The sequence below is a fragment of the Aegilops tauschii genome, chromosome 6, assembly GCF_002575655.3.
Source record: "Aegilops tauschii subsp. strangulata cultivar AL8/78 chromosome 6, Aet v6.0, whole genome shotgun sequence".
Classification (NCBI taxonomy): domain Eukaryota; kingdom Viridiplantae; phylum Streptophyta; class Magnoliopsida; order Poales; family Poaceae; genus Aegilops; species Aegilops tauschii.
The window spans coordinates 137,723,030-137,749,314 of NC_053040.3; the positions used below are offsets into that span (position 1 = coordinate 137,723,030).

General features: G+C 46.8%; 1 protein-coding gene, 2 long non-coding RNA genes, 1 other non-coding gene and 1 pseudogene across 4 annotated transcripts; 2 read left to right on the forward strand and 3 right to left on the reverse strand.

Moving 5' to 3' along the window:
- Window positions 1–1,275: 1,275 nt before the first annotated feature.
- Window positions 1,276–3,964, reverse strand: LOC109756387 (F-box protein At4g00755-like; annotated as a pseudogene).
- A 3,652-nt stretch (window positions 3,965–7,616) lies between these two features.
- Window positions 7,617–7,722, reverse strand: LOC120967531 (U6 spliceosomal RNA). The gene has a single exon (XR_005761281.1). It is a non-coding gene; the product is annotated as a U6 spliceosomal RNA (small nuclear RNA).
- Window positions 7,723–14,238: 6,516 nt separating this feature from the next.
- Window positions 14,239–16,257, forward strand: LOC109756384 (uncharacterized). The gene is made up of 2 exons (XM_020315232.4): window positions 14,239–14,592; window positions 15,830–16,257. Exons 1-2 carry the CDS (start codon window positions 14,403–14,405, stop codon window positions 15,949–15,951), a joined length of 312 nt encoding a protein of 103 aa, XP_020170821.1. The 5' UTR covers window positions 14,239–14,402; the 3' UTR covers window positions 15,952–16,257.
- Window positions 16,258–16,747: 490 nt separating this feature from the next.
- On the reverse strand, window positions 16,748–21,389 carry LOC120966287 (uncharacterized). Its single transcript, XR_005759715.2, has 2 exons — window positions 20,462–21,389; window positions 16,748–17,552 (listed from the first exon to the last, which is right to left on the reverse strand). It is a non-coding gene; the product is annotated as an uncharacterized lncRNA (long non-coding RNA).
- On the forward strand, window positions 17,237–20,109 carry LOC123494338 (uncharacterized). Its single transcript, XR_006665185.2, has 4 exons — window positions 17,237–17,522; window positions 17,961–18,165; window positions 18,846–18,933; window positions 19,460–20,109. It is a non-coding gene; the product is annotated as an uncharacterized lncRNA (long non-coding RNA).
- Window positions 21,390–26,285: the final 4,896 nt, after the last annotated feature.

Below are 26,285 nucleotides of genomic sequence, written 5' to 3' on the forward strand. Positions count from 1 at the left end.
TGCAACAGAAGGAAGCGTCCCTGACAAATTAAAACCCTCTCCATTCACCATGATACGCAGGCCTTCCAGAATTGCCAGCAGCAGAGAGCGAACAGCAGGTGCAGTTCGCAGTTTATAATGCCGATGAAAATTACCAGTACGGCATCAGCCATTGCGGGACGCGATACAGATTGCAAATATTCCCTCTATTCACTTTTATAAAACCTTGAAGACATTTCAGACAATATGTAAAACAGCCTATTTTAAGTTGTATGAAACGACTTACAACAGTGAACGGAGGGAGTAGAAGGAATGGCAAGATATACAATGGAATCCGGTAACTGTATGTAGGACGACAGCTCCACCAGCTCCGCAGAATACAAGGATATGCGGAGTACCTCTTTGCCCACTCCATGATTTTCAATTACGGCTCCGGCCGCTCCGGGAGCGGAGTCATGGAGTGGAGAGCCTCCGAACAGGGCCGTAATGAAAGGCTTTGCAGATTCTACCATGACTGAACTGGGCACTGAAATGCTAATGATATGTCTGGTTGAATGATGCCTGAAGAACCACAAACACCAGCATTTCCAGGTTTACGCCTCACAGCATGATAATGCAAATGTTCGGCGGCCAGTGCCAGGACTAATTCAGAAAAGATGAAGGTGATACTTTCAAGGCAAAATGGCGCCACATTTATCTATAGTATGCATGAGACAGTGACTCTTCACTAAGAAACTAACCTTGTTTTTTGGGGGAAGATGGTCTGGAGAAGTTATAGAAGGAAATATCCGTCTCACGTATGAAGAGAGCTTCAGGTTTGGGCTGTCCGTGATGAAGCTTCATACTCAGATAAAAGGATATCGTTGTGTGATAGATAGTGGCCATGCGAGTTATTTTCCTCTGCCATGTTGACATTCACATGGAAACTACGGTTTTTGAAATGTTAAATATATCTAAAGGGACTGGTTCTGGACATGCAACGCCAGATTACGATCCAAGCATGCACAAATATGGAAATCCAATCTATAGTCTCGTTCAAAACTTACCAGGATACCAACATGGTGACTGATGGCATAATGACTCGTGCTTCGCAGATGCCATGGTCTTGGGGCCACATCAAGGCATCAAGGTTCCACCCGGTAGTCCACAAAGGTTCCAGAGCCTAAGTCCCAGGCAAGCTCAAAGAGTAAACGCTCAGTGCTGGAGATGCAACTCCACGACGATTAGGATTGCATTCAGCATATATATACAGTAAGTCTACAGTATCATGCATTCATAGTGTGCCATAAGATTCAGTAATCCATCCGCAAACAGCATTTATTTGAAAAGTAATATATGACAAATATTCACCACTAAACGAAAAACACAAGAGAAAACACGAGCAAGCTTGAGCAGAGTTGCAAACCATAAGAGCAACTTGTCTCGATCAGGTCCTCTAGGTTCCAGAACCGAGGCTTCAGAAATGCTTGCAACAAAAGCTTGCAGAGTTCCGAGGTGTTCACTAAACTACAAAGAGTAAAACCACGGCAGAGTTGTAGCTGCAGTCCAGCACACAAATCTACACAAGATAATCATCGTCTGAGATGCCACCTACATCATCTTCATGATCATCGTCTGAGATGCCACCTACATCATCTTCATGATCATCGTCTGAGATGCCACCTATATCATGCATGTAATGTACAGGCTCCAGAAGTGCACTCACTACTACTGCTCTGTGATTCATCTGCCTGTATCTATCAACAAGATAGTGCCACTCCGGCGAGTCTTTGGTATCATCTTGCAAAAAGTCATCGATGGATAGGTCCTTGGCACCCGGTAAGTACTTGAGGATTGAATAACCTTCAGGATCCGAGATTTCAACCATGAAAAGTGGTGAGAGTGAACGCCCCATCACTTCAGCATGGCAAACGCTGTTACATGCAAAAGGGGGAAAAGATACTGATGTTTCAGCATTTCTAATTTACATCATTTCGGGTTTACAAGGCTCATACGCATTTTGAGGCCAACTTTGACCAGCAATTTCACTACCAAAATATAATCATATGTCATAATAAATGTATCATCGAATTTGCATTCCAAAAAAGATTTAATGATATAATTTTTATGGCACACAACTCATATACTATTGGTCTAATTGACGGTCAAAATAAATCTCAAAATGCATGCAGGCCTTGTAAACCTAAAAGGAGCGAGTATGCGAGGAAAAGGACCTAAATTGAGCAAACTTTACTACAGGATTCAGATTAACGCTTTATAATATTATGCAAGAAACTGACAAGTGCATCTTCTAAATGCTACGGTACAAGCACCACAAAAACAATATATGCACCATGATGAAGTGTGAGGACAAAGTTGCTGACAATCATTATTTAACAGAAATAAGTTCCTGACATGCACAATTTCATTCTTCATGGTGCAGTGAACGAGTATTAAGTTTTGCATTTCCACTGGCAGCCTGAGACTGGAGTTACATCAAGCCTCTGAATTTGGATCATCATGCCATTTTTTGCAAAAGCTAATCATGCCATATTCAACTTACCATATGTAGTACATATCATCTGCTTCTTGTTTCTGTACTCTGCCCAAGAGTTCAATCATCACCACACCACCAATGCAAAGGACAGGGCGTGGGAGCTTGAAGGATTGTAGTTCGTTTTTCTATCACACCACAAATAGATGATATCATAAGGTCATCGCTATATCCAATATCAACCAACATGCTAATTTGCTAGACCATGGCAAGTAGAACTAAAAAGATTACATCATTAGTGGATCTCGTAATCACAAATTACTGACTCGTTATTTGTCCTAAACATGAGAAATTCTGGCTAAGTGGAATATAAGAGTTCTTTGACTGAAAAAAGTAACTATGCGGAGTCTCATCGTAGAATTTTCCCATCAATCTGTAGATATATATCAACAATAAAAGGATGCACCAACTCACCTGTAACATAGGGAACGCTGGCGAAGTGTAAGTCCACGTGTATTTTTCATCAGCATTTACCATCTTATTCTCATAATCATCCATTACAAACGTCTCTGATCCTCGCGGAAGCTTGTAATGGCCCATCCGAAATCGCACCATCTTTGAAGAGTATATAGGGTCACCATCCTGAAAAAAGGCTGGCAATTCGAAGCAAAGGGGCATATAAATACTATCGATCAATCACCTGACAGGATAAATCTAATCAAGACAGAAATTTGCAGTGCCTTGGGATCCTCAACTAATTTGGGACTATAGTACTTAGCCTAATCAAGCAAGCAATCAATTAATGGTGTGCACTATGAAAGAGCTCGAGCAATTGCAATACCACGGCTAAATCAATCAATAATAACGCACCTTGGTACGGTCGCACCCGAATCTCATCGACAATGCAGATGTCAGAGTTGAGCCTGTAGGTAAGGCTCTCGGGCGGAAATTGATAATCTCCTCCTCGTCGAGGGTGTTCTCCATGGTCTCTGCTGGGAAGTCGTCGGTGCTGGAGGCGCCGATACAGTCCAAGATGCATTCCGCGGAGGGCTCGGCGGAGTCGGAGACGTAGGCGCCGGCGAGGTTGGAGTATATCCTGTAGTCCCTCTCGTAGCCTGATTCAGGGGCGGCGGTTGAAGGCGGCGATCTGGACACCTCTGCGGCCGCGGCGACGGTGGCGACCTCGGGGCACAGGCGCAGGCAAAGGCTCTTGCTCAAGCCGCTCTCGACCACTGCGCGGAGGAGGGGAAATCAGGGCGCGGCGATGGTATATATTAGAATCGACAGCCATCGGGGAGGAGGGCGAGAATTGCTCACCGCATCTGCGCCAGGTTCTGGAGACAGCGGCGGCGCGGACAAGGTCGGCGGGGTGGTCAAGGCGGCTGAAGACGCATGCTGAGACGTCAGGGCCGATCCACTCCAGCAGGTCCGCGCTGCAGCACTCCTCCGCCATGGCGGATGGGGAAGTACAACAAGTTTTCGAGAAAGAGAAGAAGGTGGGGACGATAAGGGGGTCTTTTTTTTTTCTATTTATTAGATTCCTTTTTACTATTACTAGTAAAAAACGATTTGGTAGATGTCTTATCCGTTTACTTCACCTTCATCTTTGGAACCGCCATTACACAAAGAGTAGCAACAAAACTCTTTTCAAATCCCCATCACCCCTGCAGGCTGCAAGTGGAGGTGATGCAACACCTTTGGACTTGTTGTTTGACTCGGATTCTGCTGCAGCGTCAGATTGTTTCATCTATATCTCAATGCTCCGGACGAATTTGAAGGTGAATCCAATTGGGTTGGAAAGAACACGAAATATACTTTCCAACAAAAAAGGAATCACCCAATTCGAAGTCCGTATGAAAAAGTTGTTGGCGTTTTGAGTCAGGTATGTCTCTGCAGTCCGAATCTGAATTCAGAACGTGGGCGACTTGGACTCTATCTTCTCTTGGCCCAAAAATGACGTGAGAGGACTTTTTGAACAGAACCTAAACTTCTCCTTTTCCCTTATCTTCATATGTGGATTGTACAAATATCTCATACACCTGCAATTAGACAAAACACAAAAGTGTGTGAAGTATTTTTGTTCTGATAACATAAATAGATTATTGAATAGTTTGCACTAGAAATCACCTGATAAATATGCATGTATGCAATATTTTTGGTCGTATCCAAGGTAGTCATGTCCTCATCATCCTCCCTTTCTTGAAAACAAAGCCGTCCTCGGCGCTGCTTAATCTGAAATGTGGCTAACAAAAGAGACAAGGTATACATGTTGTATATTCAATCTCGTCCAATCCTGCTACTTCCTATCTGTCAATCTTTGTCGAGTTGGGTTTATTTTTCATTCAAGAAAGTTACACATACTCACGTAGACGCATCATTCATATGCATGCACACCCTATTCATAGCATCTTCATGGTAGAGTTGGCGAGTTATTGAGATTGATGAAGTCATCACAGTTGATTCATTCTTTATTGACGGGAATGAGCGCCTACCACTAAAAGAAATTATGGGTTAAATTTTCTAATCCGGCAATCCTCATTATTCAAATCTTGCAACGTTGGATGATCCATTGTGTTTGCTATATGTTTAAATCCTCCGCCTCTAGACACGATGCTCAATCCCTATCGCCGCGCACACTCACAATCGCCGCACCTAGAAAACTGCAAAAGAGGAACGCAGCAGCATTGCTTGTTTCATTTTGAGAGAATTGCACGATGGCCTCACGTTGAGCTCACTTTCTCTAGTGAGGACTACAAGCATCCTCGTGACAAAGGCAGTTGCTCACCGTGTTCTGCCTCGTCTCTTTTTGAAAAAACTTCTGATCTATTCATTCATGTACATAGACCACCTAGCGACGACTACAAGCACTAAAGCGAACCGAAGGCCCACCGTCGCCATCGCCCTCCCTCACCGGAGTCGGGCAAAACTTGTTTAAGTAAACAGTAAAAAAAATTGTCGTACTAAGACCCCCAAAGGACCAGCGCACCAGAAAAGCAACCATCACTGATGAAAAAACGTAGATCGTAGACACATAAACGTAGACGAACGAAGATCGAATCAACGCAGATCCATCGAAAACAAACAACGATCGAATCCCATGAGATATGTCGAAGACACACTTTCACGTGCACTCTGACGGAGACACACCGCCGAGACGAGGGCTAGGCGGGAAGAACCATATTTCGTCTTCAGTAGCCGCCGGCGCCTCGCCTTCTTGAGCTGGACACAAACCTCATATGGTTTGACACTTATTGGCCTTCTTACCCCCTTCACGTGATTCTCAAATGAAAGTATGTAGATCCAGTACTTGCAATGAAATGTATATAGGATACCACAATTATGGAAATGAAAATAGTAGATTTCCTCTTTCATGTTGTTTGAATTCATATCCTTGAAGGGTGTCTTTTTTTTCTACTACGACATGCGAGTATTGCACTTCCCAATCGTGCCAAATAGAAATATATTTTTATTTAGGGTTGACTTAAAGTAATTGGTAAATTTTATGATATGTCTTATGTGCTTTGAAAAAACATGATTCATAATTTGGAGTTTTAAATGTGGTTGTGTACTTAGGGTCTCTTTGATTCAAAGGATTTTTCATAGGATCTTTGAAGGATTATAATCCTTAGGATTTTTTCCTACGTTGGGGGCCTCTTTGGATTGAAGGATTTTTCATAGGAATATTGGAGGATTCCAATTCATTGCATTTTTTCCTAAGGAAGCCCTTTGGATCAAAGGAATGACACCTCCAAAATTCCTATGGATTGCATTTCTACACCTCAATCCTACAGGAATTTCAACATCCACTCTAGCCTCTTTTTTACACTGATTCGCGTAGGATCGAGGCACTTTTCCTATGTTTTCTGTATTCCATCTAAATGATCATTCCTGCAGTTTCCCTCTGTTTTGTAATCCTCTCTTTTGCACCTACAATCCCATCAAATCCCTGTGTTTTTCAAATTCCTGTGTTTTCTAATCCTATGATCCAAAGAAGCCCTGGTTGTTTGATTCGTAGGATTGAATCCTGTAGGATTTTTTCCTAAGGGTTCATTTGTACTACATTTCACAGGAATTCTAACATCCACTCCAACCTCTTGGAAAAAATCCTTTGTTTTTCCCATGACACAATCAAACAAACTCAAATTCTATAGGATCCAATGGACATGCCATTCCAATCCTACGTTTTTCCTATTCCTATGTTTTTGCAATCCTATGAATCAAAGGGGCCCTTAATCTTCATGGACTGCTACTTGACGTGTTGTAATAAGGTGGTCCTGTTTTTGCGCAGTTCTGCATTAGAATCAATGTTCCAATCAAGTTAACAATGGTAATTCTTTTGATCAACACATCACCATAGGGGAAAATGCTTAGTTGAACCCCCCCCCCCCCCCCCCCCCCCGCGCCACCAACTAGGCGACACAGGTAGTTCCGAGGCCAAACGCCGCCTCCTCCTCTTTCCCCACTCCTCCCTTGTCGTCGCGGTGCAAGATGTCTGTCGAATCTCGGTGGTCGCGGCAGCGGCGGGGCTTCCTCGAGAGCGCAAGGCGCGATCTGGATAGCAAATAAACGGCGTCCGCAAGTCCCATTTAGTTAGATTTACCTATCTCGATAGTTCAGTTTCCCCGAAAATATAATAATAACTTAACTTTAAGATTATAAGTGGGTTTAAACCGGACCAGTTTATATCCCTAATCATGAGACTGTCCTGGTGGACACGTACGGTGTGGAGGACGCTTGGAGACGATGTGAGGGGGCTTTGCAAGGTTCTATTGGGCCGGATCAGGACTTGGGCAGACCTGCATCTTGGCGGGGAGATCTTGTCGTCCTGCAACGACGACCAACGGTGGCATGCGCCAATAGTGTGTGTCTCAGTTGCATTGCCGTCAAGGATCTATAGGTGGCCGACGCGTGGATCGACCTCTTCGTGCGTCCTTTTCCACGACAAGGACTGCGATCGGTGGTCTTGGTTGTTCAGCATGCTATGAGTCGTCCTTGCGTGTGGCGGGGCGGTAGCGCCAAGTTTTGGGTGGCATCGGGCAACGCCCTGCCACTGGATCGTCCTCGCTAGGCCTGTCAGCGGAACGAGATGCACGCGCAAGAGGTTTCCGCACACACATTTTCCTCTCCCACTGTGGTCTCAGCTGCATTCACGCTCAATCCACGTAGAATAAACAAGTGTTTTTTGTTTTTGCAGTGTCATCCTTACGCAAGACCATTCTAATCTTTTCCCTATTGTTGCAACTTTATCAAATGGGACATAAGCAAGCATCTAGAAGGCCACTTTAATTTTCATGCATCCTTGTTGATAATGAGAGGTGAATGAGATTTTCTTTATGTTGCACACGGTATTCTCACACATGTTTATTGTGTATGTCGGAGTAATTGGACACGGGTATCCCGAAGACGGCAAGACAATATTTCAAGACATCGGGGCTAGCAAAGCCCCTCAGTCCGACTGCCCGGCCGCTCCTGCCGGCTCCCCGTCCGACTGCTCCACCCGGCCGGCTGCCCGGCCGGCTGCCAGCTGACCGACTGCACCGACTAGCCGGCTGCCGACTGCAGTCCGACCCGGCATCGACAAGACACCGACAAGACGGCCATACCGCGGACAAGACAACCGTACCGCGACACCGTCATGTATAGTGTCACTTGTCCCCTGGTACTATTCATGAAGTGACCTAGGGAACAAGCATGACATGCACCATGCCTTGCTCCCATACCTCCACATAGCTTAGATACAAAGCTACCTCACACTATAAAAGGAGCCATCCATCCATCCATCCACACACTAACTCTCACGCACACTCACGGCTATGAGCATGGCCGGCCACTAGCATGCCCTATATGCATATACCAAATCAGATGCACTTGGCACTGATCTCAGATATAGCTCCAGGAGCAACCCTGTACCAGATATACTACAGATACACAGACATGCAGGAGTAGGGGTATTATCTCTCCGGAGAGCCCCGAACCTGGGTAAACTACCGCGTGCTACTCGCATACCCGCTCCCGGTCCTATCAGCAGCAGTCTTACCCTCACACAAAGCCCTTGTGGCATCTGTCGATTCACACCCCCCGTGAGAATACCACGACAGTTGGCGCCCACCGTGGGGCGGTACTATGCTACCGCGCTGCTGCTAGTTTCGCAGTCCGGGCGGGACCATCTTCGCCATCACCACCGCGGCGTCGCGCCATCCCTTCGATAGCGGTCCAGGGCTCGATATCGACTCACCCTCGGAATGGCCGCGAGTGGCGGCGCGTCCTCGCCGTAGGCCTCGCCTTCGCCATCACCGCCGCGGCGTCGCGCCGTCCCTCCGATAGCGGTCGAGGGCTCGATATCGACGCACCCTCGGAATGGCCGCGAGGGGCGGCGCGTCCTCGCCGTCGGCCTCGCCTTCGCCATCACCGCCGCGGCGTCGCGCCGTCTCTCCGGTAGCATTCGGGGGCTCGACTTCGACCCACCCCCGGAGCGGCCGCGCGGGACGGCGCGTCCTCGCCGTTGGCCTCGCCTTCATCACCACCACCGCGGCGTCGACTGCGTCGCCGCCGTCCCAGCCTCCCCTTCGCGCCCGCGCACGTCCCCGTGTCTGCGCGCCGGCCGGCCGGGTCGCCGGCTACGCCACGCCGCTCCAGCCGGCTCCGCCTTTGCCCCTCCGGCCACGCGGCGACCTCCTCCGTTCGCCCGCCTCCACCCCCGCCCATGGCCGCCTGCTCGCTTCGGCCGGCTCCCGCAGTCGCCGGCTCGCGCCTCCGCCAGCCGCCCCCGAGCGCTACCCCGGCCCTGGCTTCCTTCTACTCCGCGCGAGCGCCGCCGACGGGCCAGCCCGAGCCCTCCGCCGCCGGCTCTCCTGGCGCACCTATGACCGGCTGCGTGGCGCGCCTAACGCGCAGTCGCGCCGCTCGACGCCGTCTCCGCCGTCTGCGTCGAGTCCGGCTCCGCCCCGCAGCCGTCACGCCGCCTCCTTCCTCGCGGGACCACCAGCCGGCTTTGCGCCTCCGCGGCCGGCTCCGCCTGCTCCGCCGGGCCGCCTCCTCGCACCGGCTCGGCCGCGCGCGCGCTTGCTCCACCTCGAGCCTGGCCGCGTCCGGCTCCCCGGTGCCGCCCCGCGCCCAGCCAGGACCCGCGAGCGTCGCGCGCGGCGCCTCCCGCTCCCCCGACCGCCGGCTCCGCCTCCGCTCGCGGCTGGGTCGCGCGCGCCGGCTCCGCCTGCCGACCCGGCGACCCGACCGGCTCCGCCTGCTCCGCCGGGCCGCCTCCTCACTCCCGCTCGGCCGCGCGCGCGCTTGCTCCACCTCGAGCCCGGCCGCGTCCGGCTCCCCGATGCCGCCCCGCGCCCAGCCGGGTCCGGCGAGCGTCGCGCGTGGCGCATCCGGCTCCCCCGACCGCCGGCTCCGCCTCCGCTCGCGGCTGGGTCGTGCGCGCCGGCTCCGCCTGCCGGCTCCCCCCAACACGGACGACCGGCTCCGCCGCCTGCCGTCTCCGCCGCAACTCGGCCGCCGGCTGCCGCCGTCCCGCTCCTGCCGACTGGAAAAAAAAGGAATGGGGGCGGGTGAGAGAAGTCAGGGGCCGGCTGCCCAGGCCGGCTGAGAAAAAAGTGGTCGAGTCCAAAAAAAAGAGAGAGAAGGAAAGAAAGAGGTCGGCTGGGATAAAGAAAAGGAAAAACTCCGTCTATCCGTCCGCCTGCTTCATCACTCGGACGGCTGGACGCAACCTGGCCTGCCTGTCCGCCTCGACGCCTGGCTGGTCGAACCTCGGCCCAAATCTCGGGGGCTACACCCAGCGGGTGCGCTGACGCGCCCCCGCGAGGAGAGAAGACAAAGTAGTCGCCGGGAGATCCGGCCCGACTGCTCAGCAGTCGGCCCGAATCTCGGGGGCTACACCCAGCGGGTGCGCTGACGCGCCCCCGCGAGGAAAGAAGACAAAGTTGTTGCCGGAAGATCCGGCCCGACTGCTCAGCAGTCGGCCCGAATCTCGGGGGCTACACCCAGTGGGTGCGCTGGCGCGCCCCCACGGAGACAAGAGAAGAGTTTCGTCCGGCTGCCAGCAGCCGGCAGAAGAAGAAAAGGGTGCTGTAAGACACCTCGCCGCCTGACTAGCCAGGACCCTCCTTCGAGCGGCCAGGGGCTCGAAGGCTACACCCAGCGGGTGCGCCGGCTCTCTCCGGCAAACTCCGCCTCGGCTACACGAAAACCAATGTGAGCTCCTCACCCGTAGATTTTTCCACCGCGAGAGCACGGATAACCCCGAGCGATGCTCGGGGACTATCTCCGCATTTCATTACAGTTGCATCACTGTTCGCCCCGGCGCCAGCCAGAGTTGGCCCGGGGGCTGGCCGCTTGGCCTGAGACGTTAGTTCCCGCAGACGGCTTAGTAGCGTGCGCGGTATGAAAAGCCCACTCTTAGTCACAGACCGCAGAGCGGCTGTCCGACTGGCAAGAGTGAACGCTGGAGGCCACCCACGCGAAAAACGTCCGGGAAGAAAAACGCTTCGGGCGACCCGACCGTTTTCTTTATGAGTATCTACTCGGTTAAATTCGCTCCCAGAGTCTGAGTATTGTACACTCCACTCCGCGGCCCACTCTCAGCCACAGACCGCAGAGCGGCTGTCTGGCAAGCGAGAGCACAAGCCAAAGAGCGGAGGGAACATGAAAAAGATTGAAGGGGGCTCGGACGAAACCGAGTTGGCACCCTCCGCATAAAACTTGCAGTGCTAAAAAGCAATCATTCGATATATCTGCATGGACTAACTTTGTCTTTTGCATGATCATTTCCATGAACACTCGCGAAAAAACCTCCGCCCGACTTTGCCAAGTTGCCCGGAGGCTTGGGGGCTACTGTCGGAGTAATTGGACACGGGTATCCCGAAGACGGCAAGACAATATTTCAAGACATCGGGGCTAGCAAAGCCCCTCGGTCCGACTGCCCGGCCGCTCCTGCCGGCTCCCCGTCCGACTGCTCCACCCGGCCGGCTGCCCGGCCGGCTGCCAGCTGACCGACTGCACCGACTAGCCGGCTGCCGACTGCAGTCCGACCCGGCATCGACAAGACACCGACAAGACGGCCATACCGCGGACAAGACAACCGTACCGCGACACCGTCATGTATAGTGTCACTTGTCCCCTGGCACTATTCATGAAGTGACCTAGGGGACAAGCATGACATGCACCATGCCTTGCTCCCATACCTCCACATAGCTTAGATACAAAGCTACCTCACACTATAAAAGGAGCCATCCATCCATCCATCCACACACTCACTCTCACGCACACTCACGGCCATGAGCATGGCCGGCCACTAGCATGCCCTATATGCATATACCAAATCAGATGCACTTGGCACTGATCTCAGATACAGCTCCAGGAGCAACCCTGTACCAGATATACTACAGATACACAGACATGCAGGAGTAGGGGTATTATCTCTCCGGAGAGCCCCGAACCTGGGTAAACTACCGCGTGCTACTCGCATACCCGCTCCCGGTCCTATCAGCAGCAGTCTTACCCTCACACAAAGCCCTTGTGGCATCTGTCGATTCACACCCCCCCCCCCCCCCCCGTGAGAATACCACGACAGTGTACAAACGAGTAACGTGTTGCCATGATTTTTGTATCTATGCTTCAATGGGAGTTTTCTCGTGTTGCACATGTGTCTCTTTGCTGTTGCATGTGTTGTTCAGAATTTCAGATATGTTAGTCTTCATATCATGTGAATTGCGATGCATTTTCAACGATTTGTTGTAATGAACGGGGTATTGTTGCATACATATAACTATTTGTTATGTGGTCACATTTGAGACGTTGCAATATTTGTCTGATTGTTTACGCGAGTGGGGATACATGTTATGTGTGAGAAAAAATGCATGCAAAATTTTATGTTGGGATGGTCAAAAGGCCCAAATTTGGAACTTAAAATAGATCTGACACTTGAGTGGCTTAATGTTTTCCGTTCCAGCCGACTAATGTTTGTCGTTGCTTTTCCCCTTTTTTCCTGAACCGATTAACCCTAGTTTTGTTTGCAGAACTTGAGCCTACGTTAGAGATTGAGAGATCATACTCTCATGCTTAAAAAGAATCATGTTTAATTTTACTCCTTCCTTCGTCCGACCTTCCCTAGGTACATTGTTCCTAGCCCCCTTCCCCCTCCCAATTTTTTTTTCTCCTCCCATCTCTATATGACTATTATTGTATTTTTTTAAAATGCCTCAATTATCCCAAGTGTTAATTTAGTCGACAATTTAAGTCATTTTTTCTATGTCATTACAATACCAATAAAATGTCAGGTAAATCAAGGTGTTTTGTAGGAAAAGACACTAAAATGTAGTGTTATCTCTACTACTTAAAAAGAGTACGTTCCTTTCCTTGCCACCAGAACACTTTGTCAACCGGATCTCCCTCCCACCACATTTCTTCATCGGGGTATTTTTCGTTCAACCAGGTTTTTAGTCCCACCGCACCCTTTTTCACACCTTCCCCGTACGCTAATCAATCACCATAATTTACTTACCTTCTGCACCAATTTCATTTTAGTTTACTTACAAACATTTATTTACACAATCACGGACAATATTCGATATACATTTATTTACACAATCACGGACACGATTTGATAAACATTTATTTATACGATCACATTAATATGAGCGGGTTTTTAAATCACATGCTGGCGTACTAAAATATGTATAGTCTATTGCAATGCACGAGCATTGTTCTATTAAATGTATAAATGAGAGACCCGTAAAAAAGCCTATCCTATTGGAATGTATTGACGCATATGTTGCAACAGGCAATTACCTACGAAAAACCTTCACATCGCAAACAGCGGGCTCCAAAACAAGATTACCTATTCCGCGCGTAGGTCGCCAGGAAGCGCGGAAACGCGTACCCCCCTCACGCGCTATTTTTTGTATGGGTCGGCCCATTTTCCAATTTCATCTCCACTTGTTTTGGGAAGGTGAAACTTCCCTGAATATGTTTTTCTTTTCCTTTCTTTTCTTAATTTCTTTTTTCTTTTTCTTTTTCTTTTTCTATTTCCTTTTTCCTTTCCCATGTTTTACTTTTTTCTTTCTTCATTTCTTCATTTTACCTTTTAATTTATTTTTTACTATTCCTTTTTGTTTTTCAACTTGCGAACATCTTTCAAACGAGTGAACATTTTTTGAAATTCATGTACGTTTTTTGAAATCATGCATTTTTTTAAAATTCGTGAACATTTTTCACAAATTCTTGAACATATTTCTAAATCCTGAAAAATTACGAATTCATGAACTTTTTTTGAAATTGCATAAAAAAATTGCACTCGGGAACACATTTTTGAACCGGGAAATATTTTTTGAAATTTGGGAACAGTTTTTGGAATTCCTGAGCTTTTTTTACGTACATTTTTTGTGTTCATGATTTTTTAAATCTGCGGAAATTTTTTGAATTTGGGAAGAATTTTTGAAATTCTCAACCATTTTTTGAATGTTTGAACATTTATAGAAATTCATGAACACTTTTTGAAAATTTATGATTTTTCTAAAAATCATGAACATTTGTTGAATCTGTGAGGATTTATAATTTTCCAAACATTTTTCGAATCATGAAATATTTTTTGAATTCACGAAAAAACCAATAACAAAGGGGCTTCCTGCCCGGCACATGGGCCGCCCCGTAGTTCACCTCCAAAACCAGCTTACTCCTATTTAACTGGGCTTTGCCAGGCCCGGTTCCAAAAGACTCGCCTCGGAATTGTAGCCCATCGCGGTCGCGTCGTATACTACAACGGGTTGACCCGGCGCTCCCGTCCAATCCGATCCAAATCTGCTTCCGCAAGCGACCCACTAAGCCGATCTCTCCCCCTTCTCTCCCCTGCGCTGCATCTTCCGTCCCCAACCAGACCACCACCAACCTGCGACGACGATCCGCACGCGAATCCACCTCGAGAAACCCTAGCTAGTCCCGGCCCGGCATGGCCTACGTGGACCACGCCTTCTCCATCACCGACGAGGACGACCTCGTCGGCGGGGCCGTAGGGGGCCCGCGCGGCGCCCCCGTCAAGGAGATCGCCTTCGCCGCCGCCCTCCTCGCCTTCGGTGCCCTCGGCGTCGTCGCCGGCCTCTTCATGGCCGCCAACCAAGTCGGCGGTGACACCGCGCACGGTGAGATCGAATCTCTTTTCGCCCCTCTCCGCTTCCATTTTCTTCTTTCCCTATATGCCTATAAGAAGAATTGTTACTGCATCTAGGACCCTGAAGTTTTTCGAAAGTCATCTTTTGATCCCGAGCTCATATGCTCCCGCATGAACAGTAAAATCGAAAAAAATTCAAAAAAATTCCAATTTTTTTTTGAGAGAAACATTGACAAAAGTTCTAAGTGCCTGCAAAAATTCATCATGAAATCACATTCCTGTAAGGCGTGGCAAAAAAAAACAAATTCAGTGCTTCAAAATGCTTTTGAAAGTAGCTTTTTTAGAGTACTGTTTTTGTTTTTTTTGCCATGCCTTCTAGGAATGTGATTTCGCGACGAATTTTGGCAGGCACTTAGAACTTTTGTCAATGTTTCTCCCAAAAAAAATTTGGAATTTTTTGAATTTTTTTCGATATTTTTTCGATTTTACTGTTCATGCGGGAGCATACGAGCTCGGGATCAATTCCTCCGCGTGTTTTTGCAGTTTTCTAACTACTGCTGTATGAGTGTCTTAAGAGCTACTAGTAATTCATGGCTAGAAGTAGTATTTCTAAGGTTGTGACTTGTGAGAGAGGAATTGATTGAGGTTTATTTGGCTGAGACATAGTATTTACTCCGTAGTACTAGTTGTTTGGGAGCTGGATAGGTGACTTATTTTTCTGGTATATATGAGTATGACCAAGTGATTGCTGAGAAATATGTGGGCATTTGTAAGGCCTTAGGAAAATTTAGGTGTGTATGAGATGCTTGCGTTTTCTGAGGTCTCTAGTACTTTGGGCTCAAATTAGGGGTGCTTGTATTCAAACTGCACAATGTTCATAGTGAAGTGCTCCAGGAAACCCAGCAGTGAGAACTACGGAGAGTGGGTACTAAGAGCTTCTCATCACCACTACGAAGTGTAGTATAGACTATAGTTAGGTTATTAAAAAACAATCCCAATATTCCTCTCATCTCTAATATATGTAATCATGGTGTGGCTTTATGGTAGGATGTCAGTTGTACATGTGAAACTGAAAAATAAAATGTTTTGATTTGCAAAGCAAAAGCTTGGACATTTTGCTTGCACTTTGACTCTCATTCTAAGTATTGATGCAATATGAATGTTTCAGTAGCACTTCTGAAGATATCTGCTTGAATAAACTTTGTCTATAATTGCCGCTGGAATTTTTGCCCCTTACTCAAACATCTGCAACTATCTCTTTGGAACAGGAATCTTCTTCATGGTTTTGGGCATTGTAATGTTCATCCCTGGATTCTACTACACAAGAATTGCTTACTACGCATACAAAGGATACAAGGGCTTCTCTTTTTCAAACATCCCACCAATCTAAATAACAGGTGTTTGCAAACTCGTTCGGGTCCTTCCGTCCAATGGCTCTACTGATAAAGCAAGCAGCCTTGTTGTTCTCGTTGATCGTATGTATACATTCCTTCTGCTTTGTAGAATGAACTACTGGTAGATTTGTGCATATAAATGCTACCATAATCATGTATTATGGTGTAGTGGGCAGAAAGGTTGTCAACTGTGTGATTATGTTGAGTTGCTGGAGTGTGCTGCCTCCCATGTCTGAGAGGAAGAACATTATGTGGAATATGTTACTGTGTAGTAAGATCTTTGGCTGCCTGCATTCTCTGAACTGTTTTTATGCGTTCTCTTTAGCAATCTATGTGCCTTTCATCTCATCCGAGTAAGATGCCTCAACTGCATAGTAAATGTTTCTTATTGTGGTGGTCATTATCAATTCCAACTGAAGTCAGAGGCACAAAGTTGTTTCTAGTTACTGTGATTTGCTCAGCTCAACACCGAAAGTGTTTTTTGTGTTATTCCATTCATTTTTATCCCTGAACAGTTGGTTAGTGCACATTTAGAGCAATAATGATGATGTATCACAGCTTCTTCAGCCTTTGATGCTACAAAGAATTTATCATATCAATAGGAGCTACAACTTCCGAGCACATCACCACTCAAAACTCTTCTTCCAGGTTCAAATGTTTAGGTTCAGGCAGTGGTTCTTGCCTTGATGCAGCAGTAGCTTAACTTTCTTCCGATCTGCAATGTAAGGCTGTATACGTACGTTGCTGCCAATCTATGAAATTCTGTGGGTTCAAAAAGAGAGAGTTTATATCTGACGATATAAATACATTTCGATGAGATGAAAATTGACCAAGTTACAAACTTATTTAGTACTCCCTCCGTTTCGAAATAATTGTCGTTGGGAGTTTCTAGTGCAATTTCCGCCGCGTTACGACATTTCTGTCGTTTCCGAAACTACCCTCCCACTCTCTTGCTCGCTCAGCTCAGCCACTCGCTCGCTGGCTCCCGAACCCCTAGCTCACCGCCACCGGCGCCTCTCCGTCGCACGCGTCGCCGGCGCCTCTACCCCGCACGCAGCGCCTCCGCCTCTCCCTCTCGCGTCGTCGCCGCCTTTCCATGTTGCCATACGCCGTCGCCTCTCCCTCTTCAAGATTTCATTTTCACTCCGGCGGCTGGATCTGAAGCGCGGCTGCTCCACCTTCCTCAGGGTGGCGGGGATCTCCGGCGGCTGGATCTGAAGCGCGGCTGCTCCACCTTCCTCAGGGTGGCGGGGATCTCCGGCTCGCTGCGCAGGGGAAGGGCCCGACCGCCGGCGGCCGCTGCGGGCAGAATGGGAACTCCGTCGGCGACGTCGTCGGCGTCGGCGTCCCAGGGACAGGGCACGGCGGCACGCACTGCCGTTGCCGCCGTCCGCCAGCGCGCCGCTGGCCGACAGGAGCAGCCACAGCCACGAGGCCACGACGAGCAGGACTGCCGGCGACGGGTTGGTGCAGTCCCGCGAGGACCGCGCCGTGTGGGATGCCGAGACGACGTTGCCAGAGAAGGAGTCTCCGACTACCTCACGCCCACCGCTGGCCTGCACATTAGGTAACCCACCCGCCGCTGGCCTGCATATCACTGAATAAATTTCTGTAAATTTCAGAGATGATGCATGAAGTTTTGTACTCTGAAAGTTTAGGAGTACACTGGATAAATTTCTGTAAATTTGTGAGTACTACTGCTTGTAGGGCGGCTTGTACGGCGTGTACTCTGAAAGTTTAGGAGTAGATGATGCATGCAGCTGCTTATGATAAATTTCAGTAACCATTGTGCTCGTGTGTGCTCGTGTGTTCATTGTGCCTTTGGCTTAAAATGGTTACTACTCCTAAACTTTCAGAACATCACCTTGCAGTGTTCAGTAATGGAATAAAAGTTTAGGGCTATCTGGAGTTCATTGTGCTCGTGTGTTTATTGTGCACTACTGCTGCTGCTTGTGCATCTGTTTCAGGCTTTGAATTTGCTTTTGTTCTTGTGATTGTCCGTCAGGTCGACGAGCCCGTACGCCAGTGTGAGCAGCCTGGGTTGCCGGGTGCTCGCTGTCCGGCAGCACACCACGGCGCGACACGGGGTGGTGGAGGCCGAGCTCACCCAGGTCGAGACCATATGGTGGCAGTAGGAGGAGACTGAGCACCGTGTGGTGTGGGCGCCGATTGAAAATCACCAGCGAGTCCTACTTCAACTGCGATGCATTGTGAGCCTCACTTGCCGTCCTCCCTCTCTTTTTCTTTTGTGAGAGCAAAAATGCATTTCAGTTTTGAGTTTGCTCTGCTCTGAGAGAGAGAGGGCACTTCCTTGTTGTTTGTATACACTGTCGAGTCAAATTGCCTAACTTCTGAATGTCTACATGACCATTCTTTGCTTCTGTCAATGAAAATCAGTGTTAGCAATGTTCAGTTTTACCAATGTGTTCTGAAAATAAAAATCCATCTAGTGAGCACATTTGCTAGGAGTACAATGTTACACATGCCAATGTTCAATTTTGAGAGGGAATACTCCATTTGGTGAGCACATTTGCTGGCTTGCAACAAGAGGATTAGCAGTAGTTCAGATTCTCAGTATCTTCTCTGTAGGAGTAGTTTCAGTTAATTAACTGAAACTTTCTACTCCTCTTCTGCAGGAGCATCTTCTTCCTCTCTTCTCTCTTCTTATCTCTTCTGTCTCTCTTCTTATCTCTCCTCTCTTCTCTTATCTTATCCTCTCCTCTTCTCTTATCTTAAGTCCCTACTGCTTACTCACTCTGTCATTTTCCAGTAAGTCCCTGCTCATTTTCTTAGCTTTATTTTGTACCTGTAGGTTCTATCTCACATCTCTGAGCCAAAGTTTCTCACATGCTTGTTTATTCAATATTTTTCTGACATACGCGTAATACAGATGGCGTGCCCAAAGTGAAGTCTGACCGCACTCTCCTTAAGGCAAGGGATTTGGGTTTTGGCTATCCGGAGACTTTGAAAGATCAGAGGTAACATACTTTTAGCCGTGAAGGGTGAAATGCTCAAATGTTTTTGTGCCAATGAAAGATCCAGCTTCCATCTATGCCGTGAAGGGTGAAATGCTCAAATCTTTATTTTGTTTTCGTGGTACCCCTTTTGTGCCAATGAAAGATCTTCCTGACAGAGAGGGCTTAAGGATCTTCCTGTCAGAGGAGTACATTATTTTGTTTGACAGGAGTATTTCAAGATCAATACATTATTTTGTTTGACAGGAGGGCTTAAGGACCTATCATGGTGATTTCATATCAAAATTGAGGAGTACTCCTGTTCATTTGGAGAACTCAAACAGCAATTGATATGCATCAAAATTGGGATCAACAGTAGCATGGGGCCTTATCATTCTGGTTTTTGGATGACTTAGTTAATCAAATTCCTCAATTGAGGAACACCTGGACTTGTCATTCCGGTCTTGGGATATGGACTTATCATTCTGGTTTTTGGATGATTAGTTAATCAAATTGACATCAATTGACCTGTTTTTTGGATCACTTGCAGATTCTCTTGATTGGAGTGGAGAGGAGCAGAGACGAGAGGAGCAGCAGAAGTGGACAGCGCAGCGGCTGACCTCGAGCTCTTGATTGCAGTGGGGGGAGGCGGCCGGCGAAGGATCTGTGGCCAGCAGCGAAGGATCCAAAGCTGTGGCGGAGCAGGCAGCCGGCGGGAAGGGCGGCTGGCGAGGGAGCTGCGGACCGCGGCGGGGAAGGGCGACCGATGAGGGAGCTGCGGACCACGGCGGGGGGAGCTGCGGACCGCGGCGGGGAAGGGCGACCGATGAGGGAGCTGCGGACCACGGCAGGGAAGGGCGGCCGGCCGGCAAGGGAGCTGCGGACCACGGCGGGGAAGGGCGGCCGGCCGGCAAGGGAGCTGCGGACAACGGCGGGGAAGGGCGGCCGGCCGGCAAGGGAGCTGCGGACCGCGGCAGGGAAGGAGCCCAGCGAGGGAGCAGCGACGGCGGAGAAGCCTGGCGGAGGGGAGGAGCGACGGAGGAAGACGCCTCCCGGTCAATTTCAAATCAGGGGTAGTATTGTACTTTCACACTGTAGTACTAAAACAATGGTGTCAAGCTATTGGGCCACACCATTAGCCTTATTGTAACAATATTTAAACAGCACCTTCCTGATCATAGTAGATTGCTTCTGCTAAAACTTTCGGTGTTCAGTTGGATGTTTGCAACTAAGAATCTTACTCCCATGGCTGTCTGGTCACACAAAATTGTACCACTGCTAACATGCAAATTTGTATGTAGTCCACATTAAAATATGCAAAGCATTTTATTGTTAACAGAGGGAGTACTAAATTAATACTCCGTATTATATATATTTCATTTTTACCCTTCATCAGGAAAATTCTCATTAACAATGTGAGGGATGACATTGAGCTGTTAGTTTTTGGTTCATTTTGTAGTACAAAAACAGAATATTCATCTACCATCAAATGGTGCCGATCGTTAAGACGTGTGCATGATTATTCATGGAACCGTTGAACATCAGAACTAACATTGTCAATTGCAACCGGAGAAAGGGCTAAACACCGCCCAGCCTTGTCCGTTGCGATGTCTGAGAAGTGCTGGTAGTCCATTTAACTAAGTTCCTCCTACGTCAGAACGTGCCACCAGATTTTTTTTGAACAGTTTAAGATGGTAGATCTGACGAATTACGGACGTAACGTGATGTAGAAAGAAGATGGACGAAAAATCAAACAAAATGAAGAAAAACTTAAATCAGAGATCGATTGGGGGAAGTATGCCCGCTTTAAATTTGGATGGGGCAAGAGCACACGACGCGCCCATCCAATCGTGAAGCGGCCGTCCGTCTCTCTCGGCACTTTGTGCAAAGGGCAACTCGTCCATGGATACAACCGAGCACCCGTTCGTCTGAGCCGTCTCAAAACAAATCTAAAAAAGTCACAACCTTTCAATCAACGATGGAACAAGATGCAAACGAATGAAGCAAAGTATCGCCAGATATTGTGGCTTGGAATTAAAAGAAGATGGATCTCCAAACAATCTTCTCCTGGCTATCAATCTAGGCTCCATGCGGCAGACAGGACGCCATTGAACGGCGCCTGCTGTTGACTCATGATATAGAGCCCAAATACATCCCGATCTATAACTAACATCAGAATCAAAAGAGATAAATATCCATCAAGTTGATAGATGGATCAACAAAACAAACAGAATCGATCTGAATTCCACAAACTAAGCAGCATAAATAAAACACAAAGCAAAAAAAAGTGCGATGAGAAAGAGGAATTGTTGCGGCGGCCGGATGAAGAGGGAGGGTGCGATGGATGGGATGGTTTTAGGGTTGGTGAAGCCCCTTGCATTTTATAGCTGCGGTCCTGCACACGCGACCTATCAGCGTTTGACACGTGAGCCGGGTTACAAGAGTCTGACTGGGCCTTTTACCAGCACATGGCGCCACGGCCCAACATACATTATTCCAGGCCGATATTGCTTTTTTTTTTCTACAGCGCTCTGATTTTATCGTGCCTCCCGCGCGTTTGCAGGCACCTTGTTTAGCCCAACATGATCTTTTTTTTTTTATCATTGATTGTAAATTTTATAGGTAGCTTACCAAGCTGACCGTGCTGATCAAGGAGATTAAAATGCGGCAGCATGCTTTCCGCCTTCCAAGTTTTATTTGTACATTAAAAAAATGTGAATTAAAAAAATTGCAGCCATTTTTCTAAATGAAAGCCTTCTGGCGCACTTTATTGGAGTAGTAAACTTATGTCATTCAAGAGCTCATCCAAAATAAAACTCGAAGGATTACCATCCCAGGAGATTACATAATTTGAAACAAAAGAATAATTAGCTAACTTGTGCGCAACTTGATTAGCTCCCCACGGACAACTCGATCCAATCCTCCTGCAACAAGGAAGATTTCTGCTAGGACGGCATTATAAGGACTCCAAATTTTGATGATTCTTGTACATGATTGAATGAGCTCCATGCAGTCAGATTCGACCGTCATTGGTGAACATCTCAATCTCTCTAGAAAATCCAAGCCTCCCGACATTGTTATAGCTTCAGGCGTAGTGGCATCCATCACACGATCAATGTGCCAGGTTGAGTCCGCCAAAGCTCACCACGGTCTTTTAGCAATGCGTCATATTGGTGGCATTTGGTATCCACGCCAGTGTTCAGTACCAACGTCGTCAAAAAAGCCATGGTGAGATGTTTTCTATTCTTTCATCTTTTTTGTCCATAACATAGTATGGTGAGATGTCTAACATTGCGTGCTCTCTATTTGATCTTAATGACGGGGAGTTTAGAAGTTATCTATGAAGATGTTTTCCTGAGTGGACATCCCCATTGTCGGCACCGCTGGAGTACGCCATGGACCAATAGGGTGTGTGCTACTTGTGAGCTGCGTTGGAATTTCCTCGAAGAGAAGAGGAGTGCAGTACAGTAAAGGTAAGTATTTCCCTCAGTTAAGAACCAAGGTTATCAATTCAATAGGAGAATCACACACTCGGCAGGAGAATCACACAGAACCTTGTTAGAAGTACATGCACACACAAAAGCAAATACTTGCTCCCAACACAAATAAGAGGGTTGTCAATCCTCTTGGCGGTTACTTGCAAGGATTAAATCATATAGTGATAAATAGATAAATTGCAAAGATAAAATAAAATAAAATAGAAAAATTATAGCAATGTATTTTTGTGTTTTATATATGATAAAAGTAGACCCGGGGGTGATAGTTTTCACTAGAGGCTTCTCTCGTGAACACATAACATACGGTGGGTAAACAAATTACTGTTAGCCAACTGGTAGAAACGCCCATAGTTATGACGATATTCAAGGCAATGATCATATATATAGGCATCACGTCTGAGACAAGTAGACCGACTCCTGCATGCATCTACTACTATTACTCCACCCATTGCCCGCTATCCAACATGCATGTAGGGTATTAAGTTAATAAAAACAGAGTAACGCCTTAAGCAAGATGACATGATGTAGACAAACTAAACTCAGGTAATATGAATAAACCCCATCGTTTAATACTTAATGGCAATAATACAAATATGTGTCTTGTCCCTTTCTGTCACTGGGATAGAGCACCGCAAGCTTGAACCCATCACAAAGCACCTCTCCCACTAAAGATAAATCAATCTAGTTGGCCAAACCAAACGGATATATCAGAGAGAAATAGCTATAACTATCATGCATAAATTGATGGAAATATGCCCTAGAGGCAATAATAAAGTTGGTTATTATTATATTTCTTTATTCATGATAAAGGTTTATTATTCATGCTAGAATTGTATTGACCGAAAACTTAATTACATGTGTGGATACATAAACAAATACTATGTCCATAGTGAGCCTCTCTAGACTAGCTCGTTGATCAAAGATGGTTAGGGTTTCCTAACCATGCACATGTGTTGTCACTTGATAACGGGATCACATCATTAGAAGAATGATGTGATGGACAAGACCCATCCATTAGCTTAGCATATGATCGTCCAGTTTATTGCTACTGCTTTCTTAATGTCAAATACATATTCCTTCGACCATGAGATCATGCAACTCCCGGATACCGGAGGAATACCTTGTGTGCTATCAAACGTCACAATGTAGCTGGGTGATCATAAAGATGCTCTACAAGTATTTCCGAAGGTGTCTGTTGAGTTGGCATGGATCGAGATTAGGATTTGTCACTCCGTGTATCGGAGAGGTATCTCTGGGCCCTCTCGGTAATACATGATACGTCTCCAACTTATCTACTTTTCCTAACGCTTTTCCTCTTGTTTTGGACTCTAATTTGCATGATTTGAATTAAACTAACCCCGGACTGACTCTGTTTTCAGCAGAACTACCATGGTGTTGTTTTTGTGCAGAAATAAAAGTTCTCGGAATGGAACAAAACTTTGCGAGGATTTTTTATATCAGTAAAGAGAATTTCTGGAGCCAAGAGCCACCGGAGGGAGGCACCTGGGTGGGCACAACCCACCAGGGCGCGCCTGCCCTCCCAGGCACGCCCAGGTGGGTTGTCCCCACCTGGTGGCCCCACAGACCCTGAAACCAATGCTATAAAATCATATTTTCTAGCAAAAATCAAGGAGAAAGAATTATCGCGATCCACGAGACGGAGCCGCTGTCACCTCCTGTTTTTCATCGGGAGGCCAGATCTGGAGTCGTTTGGGGCTCCGAAGTGGGGGGATCTTCGTTCTTCTTCATCACCAACCCTTCTCCATCACCAATTCCATGATGCTCCCCACCGAGAGTGAGTAATTCCTTCGTAGGCTCGCTGGTCGGTGAGGAGTTGGATGAGATTCATCATGTAATCTAGTTAGTTTTGTTAGGGCTTGATCCCTAGTATCCACTATGTTCTGAGATTGATGTTGCTATGACTTTGCCATGCTTAATGCTTGTCACTTTGGGCCCGGGTGCCATGATTTCAGATCTGAACTGTTTATGTTATCACCATTATATCCATGTTCTAGATCCGATCTTGCAAGTTATAGTCACCTACTAAGTGTTATGATCCGGCAACCCCGGAGTGACAATAGTCGGGACCACTCCCGGTGATGCCCGTAGTTTGAGGAGTTCATGTATTCATCGTGTGTTAATGCTTTGTTCCGGTTCTCTATTAAAAGGAGGCCTTAATATCCCTTAGTTTCCAATTGGACCCCGCTGCCACGGGAGGGTAGGACAAAAGATGTCATGCAAGTTCTTTCCATAAGCACGTATGACTATTTATGGAATACATGCCTACAATATATTTATGAACTGGAGCTAGTGCTGTATCGCCCTAGGTTATGACTGTCACATGATGAATATCATCCAACAAATTACCGATCCAATGCCTACAAATTTATCCTATATTGTTCTTGCTAAGTCACTACTGTTACCGTTACTATTGCTGCTGTCACTACTATCAAAACTATCATACTACTTTGCTACTGATCACTTTGCTGCAGATAATTAATCTCTAGGTGTGGTTGAATTGACAACTCAGCTGCTAATACTTGCAAATATTCTTTGGCTCCCCTTGTGTCGAATCTATAGATTTGGGTTGAATACTCTACCCTCAAAAACTGTTGCGATCCCCTCTACTTGTGGGTTATGAAGACCTTTTTCTGGCGCCGTTGCCGGGGAGCATAGCTATATTTGTTGAGTCACTTGGGATTATTATCAATTTATCACCATGAAGAATCTGAAGGATGCTAAGACTAAGATTTATCCCTCTAAGACGAGGGGAGGTAAGAAACTGCCATCCAGTTCTGCTTTAGATTCACCTTATGTTATAAGTAAACTTGCAACACCACCACATGCTATTAATCCCGATATGTCGCAAGTTATTGATGATGCTACTTCTACTATGAAAGATGCTTATGATGATGCTACTACCTTGCTTGATGATGATGATGTGCCACTTGGTGATTTTCTTGATGAACAAATTGCTAGAGTAATACAACATGATGTTGTTGAATCTGATGATGAGCTTGAAACTGAAACTCCTGAAACACCTTCTAGAACTAGCCTTCCTAGATATGAATTGCCTAAGGTACCGGAAAGTTATGTTATGAATGAGGAGACAACTAGAGATATTCTTGCTTGTAAGGATAGAGATGATCTAGAGAAATTGTTATGCAAGTATAAAGAAAAAATCTCTGAATGCTAGAATGCAATATGATCCTAAGTTTGCTACCTCACCTATCTTTATTGATGATAAGGATTATGAATTCTCTGTTGACCCAGAGTTAATTACTTTGGTCGAATCTGATCCTTTCCATGGTTATGAAACTGAAACTGCTGCGACACATCTTACTAAGTTGAATGACATAGCCACCCTTTTTACTCATGATGAGAAGACTCGTTATTATTTTATTCTCAAATTATTTCCGTTCTCATTAAAGGGTGATGCTAAAGCTTGGTACAATACTCTTGCTCCTGGTTGTGTGCGTAGTCCCCAAGATATGATTTATTACTTCTCCGAAAAATATTTTCCTGCTCATAAGAAACAAGATGCTTTACAGGAGATATTTAACTTTGTTCAAATTAAAGAAGAGAGTCTCCCACAAGCTTTGGGGAGGCTTGCCAGTTACTTAATGCTTTGCCTGATCATCCTCTTAAGAAAAATGAAATACTTGATATCTTCTATAATGGACTAACCGATGCTTCTAGGGATTTCCTAGATAGTTGTGCTGGTTGTGTTTTCAGGGAACGAACTGTTGGACAAGCTGAAGAATTATTGAATAACATATTGAAAAATTATGATGATTGGACTCTTCCTGAACCGCCGCCTAAGCCCATTCCGAAGAAGAGGGGTATATTATATCTCAGTCCTGAAGATATGCAAGAGGC